The sequence below is a fragment of the Physcomitrium patens genome, chromosome 4 (assembly GCF_059467195.1).
Source record: "Physcomitrium patens ecotype Gransden chromosome 4, ASM5946719v1, whole genome shotgun sequence".
In the NCBI taxonomy this organism is placed as follows: Eukaryota; Viridiplantae; Streptophyta; class Bryopsida; order Funariales; family Funariaceae; genus Physcomitrium; species Physcomitrium patens.
The window spans coordinates 21,605,466-21,618,429 of NC_143413.1; the positions used below are offsets into that span (position 1 = coordinate 21,605,466).

The following is a 12,964-nucleotide window of genomic DNA, read 5'->3' on the forward strand; positions in this document are numbered from 1 at the left end:
ATAACGATTCATAACCCGAGCCGATATGAAGTACTTCAAATCCTTGTGATCCATGTATATGTTCACTAGATGCGTAGCTCTTTCAAGAAAGTGATACCACTCTTGGAAAGAATCCACTATCAGAAGAAATTCTTTATCATAGATCTTATAGTTGATCTCGCCAGTAGAAAAATTTCGAGAGTAGAATGCAACTGGATGAAGCTTCTTATTTGTGCTTATTTACAAAAGTACAACTTTCATAGCAAAATCTAAAGCATCGGTCTCTAAATAGAAGACCTTTGTAAAGTCTAGATGTACCAAGATTGGAGCCATAGTAAATGCTATCTTAAGTTCTTGAAATACTTTTTCCACTAGAGGTCTCCATTTGAACTTGTCTTTACATGTCAACTGAGTAAGTGGAGCAGCAACTTGAGAATAATTCTTGATGAAGATTCGATAGAAGTTAACAAAGCCAAGAAAACATTGTACATCTCTCATCATCTTTGGAACTTCCCATTATACAATTGCTTCCACCTTCTTAGGGCCTATCTTCAAGCCTTCCGTAGTTGCAATGAATCCCAAAAATTCCATCTCAATTTGGTTAAACAAGCACTTCTCGAACTTGGTGTAAAGTCCTCACTCGCAAAGTTTTTCAAGGACCAGACAAACGTGTTTCTCATACTCTTCTACATTCTTAGAAAATATCAAAATATCATCTAGATAGATGACAATAAAATCTTCAAGGTCTTTCTAAAAGATGTCATTCATCTTGTATTGAAAGACCGTTGGAGCATTGATAAGACCGAAAGGCATGACATTATATTCAAAATGATCATACCTTGTACGGAAAGCTATCTTCCATTCGTCTCCTTCCTTGATTTGCACGAGGTTGTAAGCTTCCCTTAGATCAATCTTTGTAAAGATTCTTGCTTGCCGAAGTTGCTCTAGAAGACTTGATATCAAGGGTAATGGATAATGATTCTTCTTTGTCTCTTTGTTGACACCTCAATAATCCACGCATATCTGCAACGAGCCACCTTTCTTCTTCACAAATAAGATTGGTGTTGCAATTGGCGACTTTGAATGATGAATGAAGTTTTTGATTAGATTCTTGTCAATGTTCTTCTGCAACTCCTCTAACTCCGTTTGCGACAAATTATAGATTGGGCCAAAAAATGGTTGTCCTTCTTCTTGAAAGTCCATGGTACAATCGTATGGTCGATGCTCCAATAGCATGTCGGCATTCTTCTTTTGAAACACCTCTTTAAAATCTTTATATTGCTTTGGTATATTTGTTGTCAAAATCATCTCTCTGGTAATTGGAGTCGCATAAATGAAAAATGGTGTGCCTTCCTTGGACGATGTTACAAATGTTCTTGCTCCAATAAATAAGGATTTCTTGATTTGGGATCTTTTAACAGGCTTACTCTTGGAATGTTCTATAGGAAATATCATCCTTCATAACCTCCAATCTATAGATGGATTATGCATTTTTAACCAAGAAAGACTAAGAATAATAAGATTAGATGGAATTTTAGTAATATTAAAAATAATATAACTACTATGGTCTTTAAATGTCACATCTATAGGTTCTGATTCATGGGTGATACTACTAGATAATAAAAGTCGTCCATCTATTACTTCTATATGAACGGGTTTAGATTTTTGTACTAGAAGAATCTTATGATGATTAGCAAATTCTTTATCTAAAAAGTGAGCAAATGCTCTTAAATCTAATAACACTAAGGTTTTTATTTTCTGAGGGCCAAAAGATAGAGAAATGGTAAAACAATGGGCAGGCTGTGTAAAAAGAGGATAACCTGATTATTATTGTGGTATTGAATTGTCCAGCCGCACAGTCCCTATTATGGTTGGGCATCTTTGTTTTCTTGAGTAAACGTACCTCTGGTCCTGATAATGTGTAAATTTTGCTTCTTGAGGCAGTTTCCAACTCTGTGGCCTTCTTCACCGCAATACAAGAATAGTCTTTCTTCCATACACAATTTTTTTTTTTTTTTTTTTTTTTTCTAGAATTAGAGATTTGATACGTATTGCATCAATTTGCATGTCTTCTACCTTTGAATGTGAATTCAAGCTATTTGTTGACATAGTTGGAGTATGGTGAGCTGTATGTTGTCTTGAATGTTGGTCTGGGTGATGTTGGAATAGGCGGTTATTGCACTTCACAGCTTGGCTAATAGCTTTGTTGAGCATTCGCGGATTGAAAAGAGATAATAACAAATCCTTCACGTTATCCCTGAAGCTCTAATAAAATTGACTCATCAATGCTTCCTCGTCCCAGTTGATGTCGTATGCTAATTGTTTAAAATTTGATGCGTAGATTGATACAGAGCATGCCTGTTGTCATAGCGATTAGATCTTTGTTGTAGCCCATTGCACTTTGTCATGTTCTCCAAATACTTTTGCAAACTCCTCCAAAAAAGTTTCGAAGTTGTTCAAAATTGACGATCTTTTCTCAAACAAAGGAGCAAACCATGATAGAGCTTGTCCCATGAGCAAAGTTCCAACTAGTCCAATACGTGACTCCTCCGTCAGATAGCATTCAGGCTGTAAAGATGTTATCAATCTAATTTGATTGACAAAACCTCGAAACTTAGAACACATACCATCAAACTTGTCTGAAAGGCTAATTTGGGGCTCCTTCTGTTGTAAGACCAATAGTCTTTGTTGAACTAGAGGCAAAGCTACTTCTTTTGGTATTGAAGTTTGAGGTTGGTGAATCCTTGATTGTGCCATCCCGAATGCTCCATCATTATGAAGTCTTGCAATGATTCCTTCAATCTCTACAGTTCTCTGTGATAACATAGTAAGACTTCATAATGGCGTCCAACTTGGACTCCGAACTTTCAGCCATACTAATATCTTGACCTCCGGCCATTCTAAGAGAAGGAAAGAAATGACTCTTAAAGAAGGCAGTATTGGTTTAGAGGAGGATACTCTGTAACTTCTAAAACGCCTTAAAACCTTCAAGAAGAGAGATAATCCACTCTCTCCAAGAAAGATAAGACTCCAATATTATAATAGAAGAAATATCAGTTTAGAAGAAGGTAATCCATAATCTCTAAAATTCCAGTACCTTCAAGTAATGGGATAATCCACACTCTAATAAAAAAGAACTAGCTCTGATATGAAAGATGAGTGTAGTCTCGACAAACTATCACGAATTTAGAATACTGATTGAAAATCTAAACAAGAAGCTCAAGAAGAATCGATAAGAACTAGATTAATCAAGTGAGTACAAGAACAATATTAGAAAGATGAGCTAGAGACTAGAGGTGTCTTGTCAAGACTAGGCAATCATAAAGATAATACCCTTGAAAAAAAATCTATACGTAGTTTCTTAAACACTTCTTAATAATCTTGATATTGACTTTGAATGCAACTTAAAGACTTTCTTCTATTAAAAATGAATGTGGTATAAGTGACAAAAAGTGACCTTTTTTTGGTAGCATGCATGAAAGCTTTTGTACATACAAATATAAATTTGGACTTTTGATTATTTATTTAGATAAAAAAGGCCTATATTATGCTATTAAAAAATCAAGATTACAAGAGATTTAATCTATTTGAAGATTATATTTTTTTAACAACAATAAATCTAAAATAACTTGATTAAAAAAATTATAATAATAATAAATATTACTAAGTTATTACGTCTATTAATTATTACATCTAAAATAATAGTTTTATAGATAATATCATAGACATACATAAATATTCTAGTAAATACCTATATAATTAGATAGGAGTAGATAAAAGTAGGTTAATTTCATAAGACCTTTTAAAAAAGCTTCTTAGAAGCTTCGTAGATGTTGCTTTAACTTTATATATGTTTGTAGTTGATTGATAGGTTAGAAACTTGATTAACAAGTTAATCTTATGTTGATAGCTTGTCGAACAAGTTAACTATGTAGTGCACATATAGAAAACTTGTCTTGCAAGTTGAGATACATGTCTTCTAAAGTCAACAAGTTTTCGAGGACTTATAAGACATTGCCACATAGCTCTTAATTAAGAGTATATATGGAGGTAAGAGTGAAATCTTCTTCACTCTTTTTAATGCTTTTTTAGTATTTGGTCTTATTCCAAGACTTTTTTAGTCTTCTTGTTTTTGGCAATAGCCATTCTAGTACAATATTATATCATCTTTGAGTGACTTTTTAATTTCTTTTAGTGATACATGACTATATTAAGGATTTTCCTTCCTCAAGATTCATGTCCTTGACAGATAACATCTTCAAAAGATAACAAACAACCATCTATGATTTTTACATATTTGAACTTAATTTTTTGGACTAATGATATTTCTTATTATTTAACAAATTCTTTGTCTATAAAACAAGTTGAAGTTCTTGAATCTAATAAAACAAAGGTTTTATGATTTATAGATCTTAAATAAGCATCTATTTTAAAATAAGGTGTGGAATTTGAAAAAGAAATACTACTTTTATTGTATGTTGTATAAAATTCCTACTACATATTGTTGTATTACTTGTTGTCTTGTTAGGGAATGTATTAGGCATCTAGCCATAGAAGGTGAAGTTATGTTTCATAAGTATTCAACAAATTCTAATAAGTTTCATTTATACAAGAAAAATATAATCCAAATTTTAATTCAAAAGTACTAAAAAATATTCTTCTTAATAGCATCAATCATACATACATCTCAATTACCTTTTTACTTTCATATTTAAGCAATTTAGATTTTTTTTATAAGCCCTAATTCTTATCAGTGAGCTTTCACAAGCTGTAACTTCTAATTTGACAATCCATATGATGTGAAATTTTGCATGCAATTGGCAATGTAAGTCATCTATACGCTCAAGAAGTTTCAGCCAAATCCTATTTACAGATTGTGAGAAAACCTCAAAAAACTACACTAATGTTACTTAGTAGCCAACTTGAAAGGTGATGCAGAAGTTTCAGTAGTGATTTTTCCTTCTCCAATTGTTAACTTCAATTCAAAATTGGTGTATAGCTTGATCTTCAAGTCTTCCAATACCATGCAAAAATTTATTTTAATCCAACTAGTAGATCTGTAGATATCACAAAAACCCTACCTAATCCAAAACTCCCAACTTATGGTATATTCTTGTACCAAAATCCAAATATCTCTCAATTACACCGTTGGATTATCACAAAATTTTACATACACTTGAAAAACCTAATTAACCAAGTACAGTCAAAATTTGAATTAAAGATGTGACACCAATTTTCAAATTAGCCAAGGGTGCTAGCCTTAATTTTATTTCATAAATCCCAAGTTGCTAATACAAACCCTGATTTTCAACAATAATTTCTAAGTCCCAACAAATCCTACCAATACCAACCTTACGTCTTTGGAACAAGCTCCAACCTAGCTCTCAAATCCTAATCTTCGATCTTTGAATGAAACCGTATTTTTCCCTAAAAAATTGTTTTAGTGGCTAGAGGTCAGATTTTGATCCTATCTCACAAATGGTCAACCTTTGAGTAACAATCTAACCTATCCTAAGGATTTTTTAGTCCAAATGTATCCTCAACTTAATCCTAGTATCAACTATACTAATTATTTACTTCTTCTAACTTGATTTTATCAATTTATGGTCTTTCTAAGGTAATAAAAGAGTCTCTACAGCCTAGAAGGTAAAATTACTAACTAACCTTCAATCTAATAACTATTAAGATAAGAAAATAGCCTAAAAGGCTTTAATAAAAGCCATGTTTAGATACCTCAAATTATTATTGAACCAAGATAATTAATTATTAATTAGAAGTTCAATTTTGATTATAATTTTACTATATAGTTATATTACATCACAACAAAAATCCTTATTCTAGTTGGAAAAATTTATATTATAATATATCATTTATTTTTGCAACCATGCTTCTAATTTTGTCATTGTATTATTTTTTTAGATAATATTGAGTAGTGTATTTAGATTCTCCACAATATAAGTATAATCCTACTCAACAATGACTAGTTTTTTCTTCTATATTAAAAGATTTAAAACATATTGCATTAATTTTCATATATTTTGTGCTTTGATAAATAATTTTTTGAAAAATTAGGAATTGTCATTATAAGTTGACTTGTACTTTTTAATTAAATCTTTATTCTTAGTATCTTTCAAAAAATTAACTATTACATGCAATGGTTTAAATTATTTTAATGAATTTGCTTTTGACATTGTTAACAATAAATCTTTGACATTATCTTGCAACCTATATCAAAATTGATTGATGAGATCTTTATCATTCTAATCTTTATTGCATGCAAGGTTTTGAAATTCAACAATATATATAGTAGTTGAATATGATCTTTGTTGTAGAGATAGGAGTTTTACCTATACTACTCTTTTTAGATCACTTTTTCCAAATGAAATTCTAAACACTTCCAAGAATAAATTCAAATCATAAAAGAGTTAATTTTTTCCCATTAAAAGTGCAAACCAAAAGAAAGCACTTTCAAATAAGAATGCATCTATGAATCCAACTTGACTAAATCTATCATGGTATTGAAAATGATGCAATCTTAAATTTCAAGAATTTCTATTATTTACTTCTTTTATAGGCATTGTTATATTATGTAAAGTTTGCTCAAGTATGCACCAAGCACTTGACTATAGAAGATAAAATAGCAACAATGAGGTCTTAATAATTCTAATAGAACCTAAAACAAACTTCAATTAAATCTTAACAATGTTAATCAAATTTTAATCAAATTCAAAAAAAATCTTATAGAAATTACAAAAAAAGAAAAAAAGAAAAATAAATAAAAAAATTAAAAATCAATCTTGAATATATGTATATGTGTATATATATATATATATATATATATATATAACTTTTAAAAAATATTAAAGAAATAATAATATAGAAATCTATTTAAAATATTAAAAATAAAATCTTTCTTCTTTTTCTTTTCTTCTTGTTTTAACTCTTTTTTTTACTATCTTTTTCTTTCTTTTTATAATAATTTATATACAAGATTTTACTAAAATTACACCTCCTGAAGAATATAGAAACTTTTGTTTTATTAGATATGTAATAAATATAATTCTAAGGTTAACAAACATTCCATTCTTAGAATTTTTTTTTGGATATGCTCTTTTCCTATCATTACAACTATATTTTTGTTTTTGGTTATTTATTTATTTATTTATTTTATTTCTCTTTTATTTTTAGTTTTTTAGATTATATATTAAAAACATGCAATCTTCATTTGATATGTAGCACCTAAATTATTTATACATTAATAAGATGCATTTTTTTTTTAAAGTTATTGATAAAAAGATAATACATATTACCTTCATTTGATACAAAACAGTCTTTGTATCATTAACCTAAAGAAATGCCAAATGTGTTTTGAATACTAAAATCCCAACTAAACAATCAAACCCAAAAGCACAAAATGAAACGATACAATAAGAGAATCTATAGTGGTGGGGAAAAGCAAACCTGAAAAGCAAAAAGACCCTGATTCAGCTCACCTCACAATAAGAATTAGCTGCTGGGTACTGTCCCCTAGAAATTCAGACAATATCTAAACCTAAAAAGTATGAAAAAGAAAAAGAAAACGAATTGGAAAGAAACCTTATCCAATGCTAGTGAAAAATTGGTTCTATGACAGTTCGTAAAGGCCCCACGAAAAGGAAGCGAGCTCCACAACGCTCCTGCTCTTGCTGCTGCTGGGGAATTTTTCTTGATCAACTTGCTTTCAACAAACATGCATTCAGTAGCTTGATTCCTGCCTCTAATGCTGCTTCTACTGCCGCCACCGCTTTTAGCTGGGCCATGCTGACAACAAGGATGTAAGGCGCAAGTCCTATCGTTAGAATTTTTGGCTTCGTTGTTGTATGGTCAGTGCTGTGGCCCTCTCATTAGTGGTGTGAGGAGAAGCGCGATCGGAGTGGGAGAGTGCGCGATAGCTTCCTCTGCACAAAATGTAAGCATCAATTTATTTGCAATCCTCCCCAGCTTCTTTGATCTCGGCGTGTGGGTTTTCCGCTCTGGATATCGTACACAAATTCACTAAGGGGGATAATGGGTCTTGTAATGCGGCCGTTGGTTCTGTTTAAAATGGTCGTTACATTTGGCGACGATGGGTATGGGTTTGGTGGACAGACGCAACCTCGTTTGATTATCTTCCGTAGAATTTTGGGGCTGTTTAAAAAAAATGTGTCTATGAATTCGTGGACTGCTTGTTAGAAATTTCAAAAATGGCGGGTAAAGATTGGATGGGGCAATTCGAATAATGTTGCGAAATTAGAAAAGTGAACATCGTAGCGTGTTTGCTGGACGGCATCCATTCTTTATTTGCATCGCTATCCACCTCGCTGTAATCGCTACTCCCAGTCCCATTCAATGAAGTCGCTCAGTTTCATTGTTTCCTTGTATTTATTTTACGAGATCTTCTGTGTCTTGTAGGGGAAGTGAAGCTGGATCCCGATCGTCTCTTACCAAGCCCTTCGACCCAGAGGAATTCCGGAAGCATGCCCACCGGATGGTGGATTTCATCGCTGATTACCACCGTGATATCGAAAACTTTCCTGTTCAGAGTCAAGTCGAGGTCTGCACATCACTGGCTATGACAAATTCAGCTATGTCTCTTTGGTCTACATTCTGTCGACACTTGCTATCGATTCTTCGTGTATTCCGACACAGGTCGTGCTGAGCATTGCCCCCACTTGGTTGTGATGTCACACTTTCAGCCAGGTTATTTGCAGAAATTGCTTCCGGAAAACGCTCCAGATGAGCCAGAATCACTTGATGATATTTTAGCCGGTAAGTGATTGGTAGGAAACCTGTGGATCTAAGCACAATTCGATTTTCGCACAACGTGAATTATGAGTGCACGGACCAAACGGAACTGGTGCGTTTGTGATGCTGACCAATTGGTTTACCAAGCTCAAGATCGTCTTCCTTCGTCGGCTGCAGATGTGCAGAGCAAAATTGTTCCTGGGGTCACACATTGGCAGAGTCCGAACTTCTATGGCTATTATCCCTCGAATGGAAGCACCGCAGGTTTTCTGGGCGAGATGCTTAGTGGGGGCTTCAACATTATTGGCTTCAGCTGGATTACATCCCCAGCTGCAACAGAGCTGGAGATAATAGTTATGGACTGGCTTGGGAAGCTCTTGAAGCTCCCAAATGAGTTTCTCTCTTCTGGTAACTTCATCTCTTCACAAATTTAAGTCCTTATGTATTTACTTTCTAATCATCAAGGTTTTGGTCGAGGAGTCTGCTTAGTATGGTTTTCAGGAATGCAGGTAAAGGTGGGGGTGTGATACAAGGCACAGCAAGCGAAGCTGTGTTAGTGGTCATGTTAGCAGCTAGGAAGCGTGCAGTGGAGAAACTAACCAAAGAGCAAGGGATCTCAGAATTTGAAGCTTTAGCAAAATTAGTAGCTTACACGTCGGACCAAGCACACTCATGCGTTAATAAGGCTAGCCAGGTGAGAAAAACCTATAAACCTTAAACGCTACGCCTCTGTTTTTAACCTTCTTCTTCTTCTTCCTCTTCTTCTTCCTGACGGTTCTCTTTTGACATTCAGATCGCAGGTATCAGTATAGAAAATCTCCGGCTAATTCCAACAGACGTTTCAACGAACTATGCCATGTCTTCAAAAGTGCTTGCAAATACTCTTGCAAACGATGTTAAAGCTGGACTTGTGCCTTTCTTTCTCTGTGGAGTGGTAAAACCTGATAAATTCCTCCCCAATTATACATTTGTTCAACATTTTGGTTGCTGGGAGTCCGGTTTATTTTTAACACAGATATGGTTGAGTAGATTGTTTGCCTATCTCAGGCAATATTTTGTTGTCTTCTTTACTGAAAATTTTCCGCCCTATTACGCATACTTTACCCCCCACCCTCCATCTTGTGCACTTATTTAGTCTCAAAAATCACTTGGGTACGAGCATGCAGTCTGTTGAGTGTATGATTAGGAAATATATATTCATATAAGGTTGTCAGATGTATGATAATTTTTGAACTCTGTTCAACTCTAACATTTCTGACCGAATTTTTACATGTAGATCGGAAGCACTTCGTCAGCAGCTGTAGACCCTCTGTCAGAACTTGGAGATCTTGCTCAGGTGAGGAAATCGGTTTATTTGTGCCAGCAATCAAGCAGCTTGACCTCTCTGAGTGTGAGTAGTATGATCGAGTGGAATGCTTAATCGATCTTTATTCTGCAGGAGTACGGGATGTGGTTTCATGTGGATGGAGCATATGCAGGAAATGCATGCATCTGTCCAGAATTTCGACCATATCTGAATGGTGTAGAGAAAGCTGACTCATTTGACATGAATCCGCACAAGTGGCTGCTAACCAACTTCGATTGTTCTACATTATGGGTGAAGGTGCGACTCAAATCTTAATTACATTGTGTTGCGCTTTCGTCTCTCATACTCTTTTTGTACGATCTTTTCAGCCTTGGATTTGTTTCTTTTCTTATTTTGATTTAATTAATTTATTCTCCTGAAACACGGATGTGCAGAATCCATCATTGCTGGTAGATGCTCTTTCGACAAACCCAGTGTTTCTGCGTAACAAACAGTCTGATAATAACTTGGTAGTCGATTACAAGGACTGGCAGATTCCTTTGGGGCGAAGATTCAGGTCCTTCTTTCAAAGTCCTTTTCTGTATCACTTATTGTTTACACTTTCCTTGACTAACAAAGAAAATTATGTAGTCTGTCACTCTAAATCCAATTCATACGGTACTGCATTATTATAAGCTCTCTGCAGTGGGTTGTCGCTGATTGTGACCTGCATTCTCTTGTAAAGAATAATCGATGTGAATTGCAATTGTTCATTGTGGATGCAGATCACTGAAGCTGTGGATGGTACTGCGCATGTACGGAAGCAATGGGTTGCGATCCTATATCACCAACCATTGCAATCTAGCAAAGCACTTTGAAGAACTTCTTCGTACCGATTCCAGATTCGAGGTTCTCCTCAATTCTTAATCAACATAGATTTTGGATCTTTATGTGACCTACTTTGGGATTAGGATGGTGGGTATGTGAGTGGAAACATTGGAAAGGGCACTGCACAGCCGTGTTTGTTTTTCTCCAGGCGTTTCTGACTTAGACATACCCAGCCTAGGTTTCAAGATGGGGAGCGTTTCACCTGAAGGCTGCCTCTTCGAACTACAACGCCTATTGTGAAGATGTGCATTACATTGCCGTCATTTTTTTCTACTGTTTATATCTCCTCTCCCCTTGCTTATTTCGAGATTGTTCATAAAATTTCAGGTCGTTGCGCCAAGAGTATTTTCACTAGTTTGCTTCCGGCTCAAATCTCCGGCTAATGATGCAGACAACAGCTGTTCTTTGAGTGCAAAGTTGGTAGATGCCTTAAACAGTGATGGAAATATTTTGATCACCAACACGGTATACTTCATTTTACTTACTTTGATCATCCTTTATTATGCATCTGATGTTAGATACTCGAAACTATTCAGAACGTGCCAGTTTGATGAAGAAACTGATGATGGGACGATAGTACAGGTTCTTGGAGGTCGCTACACTATCAGGTTCACCGTCGGTGCATCTCGCACGGAGTTGCGACACGTTGATGCCGCATGGAAAGTCATTCAGCAGCTAGCATCCAAGCTTCTGAAAGAGTGTAGTTCGTAAACATCCTCAAGTTGTTTAAAAGGTTAGCTATGTTTTCTCATTCCTGCTTGTGAAAATTGCAATGCTCAGCTGACTGTGCGAAATCCCTGTGCTTGTCCCGGTCATATTAGACGAACGTCAGAACTGACCGCTTGATAGACCTAGACAATCGTAATGGTTTTTTCCTTTAAGCTTCTTTTGCAATTGTAAAGAAAGGCTTTCCACATGCTGAAATGAAGCAACAATAAAAATTGTGAAGGGAATATATTGAAGGATGAGCTAGTACCTCTGTGGGTCTTGAACCCTTAAGCATAGGTCTGCGACGTGTGCGCTAGTACTTTCTGCATGTGTTCATATACCATGTCCCAGATCGTTCTGTTGATAAACAATTCATTATTTGCTTCCAAAACCGACTAAGGCCAAGTCATAGAATACTTGATTGGAGGATTTAAAAAAATTATTAACATGTTTTATTTAAGTTATAAACTAATATCAAGTTTATATTTAGTTGGATATTGCCTCCAGGAAGAATCACCAAAGAACATAAGATTAAATTGGTAGAATTTGGTTGTTAAATAGTGTGTTTTAAATTGTAGTTTTACATTTCAAAATGGAATATTATGTTACCTTAATCATTCTGTTTGTAAAATAATAACCATTTTAAAAGTAACATGTATGTCCAAAACACATTCAAAATTAATTAAAAAGTTTCTTTAGTTCATGCTTGTAGAAGATAGTTCTATTGATCTTGCTTTTATAAAATAGTTTTAAGAATTGACCTACCTAGTAGAATAAGAAGGATATTAAGGAGAAAATTAATTAAACAAATTAGAGAAAAAGACTCATAATTTGAAAGATTAGGATTTTACATAAAATATTGTAAATATAAATAAAACTGTGGTACATACAAAGTTTAAATGAATTTTTTCTTATAGCTTTGTCCCTGAAAATCCTTGTAAAGAATGTTGTTTCTTAATCTTGCCTATTGACCAATTAATAGGATTGTAGTAGGAAAGATTGTTACTCCCATTTAGTTCTCCTATATTTATTGCATATATCAATTAAGCTCCATACGATAAAAATTTCTCACTTGGAAATTATTATAAAAAACAACTCTCTTGTAATCTTATCTTTTTATAGCCTAAAAAATAATCTTAGTTCTATGCTATTTCATCAATAATTGTAGAAGCCAATTGAGATTTTGCATAACATTAAATTCTTAATAATGACAACTTTAGTAATCATATCTACTAGATTTTTCAATCATAAGATCTTCTTTAAAGACAACATCTATCACCTATAAGTTCATGTATAAAATGATATATCAATTGAATATGCCGTCTTTGAATACAATATTAG

The 12,964-nt window shown here is 34.0% G+C and overlaps 1 protein-coding gene across 2 annotated transcripts; it reads left to right on the forward strand.

Annotated features, from left to right (window-relative positions):
• The first annotated feature begins 7,617 nt into the window (after positions 1 to 7,617).
• Positions 7,618 to 11,880, forward strand: LOC112280879 (tryptophan decarboxylase 2). Of its 2 annotated transcripts, none has more exons than XM_024516789.2 (12): positions 7,618 to 7,927; positions 8,410 to 8,551; positions 8,694 to 8,766; positions 8,920 to 9,150; positions 9,252 to 9,436; positions 9,536 to 9,676; positions 10,019 to 10,078; positions 10,181 to 10,345; positions 10,483 to 10,604; positions 10,813 to 10,936; positions 11,243 to 11,380; positions 11,498 to 11,880. In XM_024516789.2, coding segments are annotated over exons 1-12 (1,512 nt in total). In that variant the 5' UTR covers positions 7,618 to 7,925; the 3' UTR covers positions 11,627 to 11,880. The 2 variants fall into 2 exon arrangements, with proteins under 2 accessions (XP_024372557.1, XP_024372556.1); XM_024516788.2 differs by lacking the exon at positions 7,618 to 7,927 and adding an exon at positions 7,945 to 8,087.
• The last annotated feature ends 1,084 nt before the right edge of the window (positions 11,881 to 12,964 follow it).

Excerpts from the sequence above, each read along its gene's own strand:
- LOC112280879 (XM_024516788.2), top strand. The coding sequence starts at position 8,026 with ATGGGTCTTGTAATGCGGCCGTTGGTTCTGTTTAAAATGGTCGTTACA. Across the intron at positions 9,151-9,251 it reads AAATGAGTTTCTCTCTTCTG|GTAAAGGTGGGGGTGTGATA; the intron begins GTAACTTCATCT and ends TCAGGAATGCAG. Across the intron at positions 10,605-10,812 it reads CCTTTGGGGCGAAGATTCAG|ATCACTGAAGCTGTGGATGG; the intron begins GTCCTTCTTTCA and ends TTGTGGATGCAG.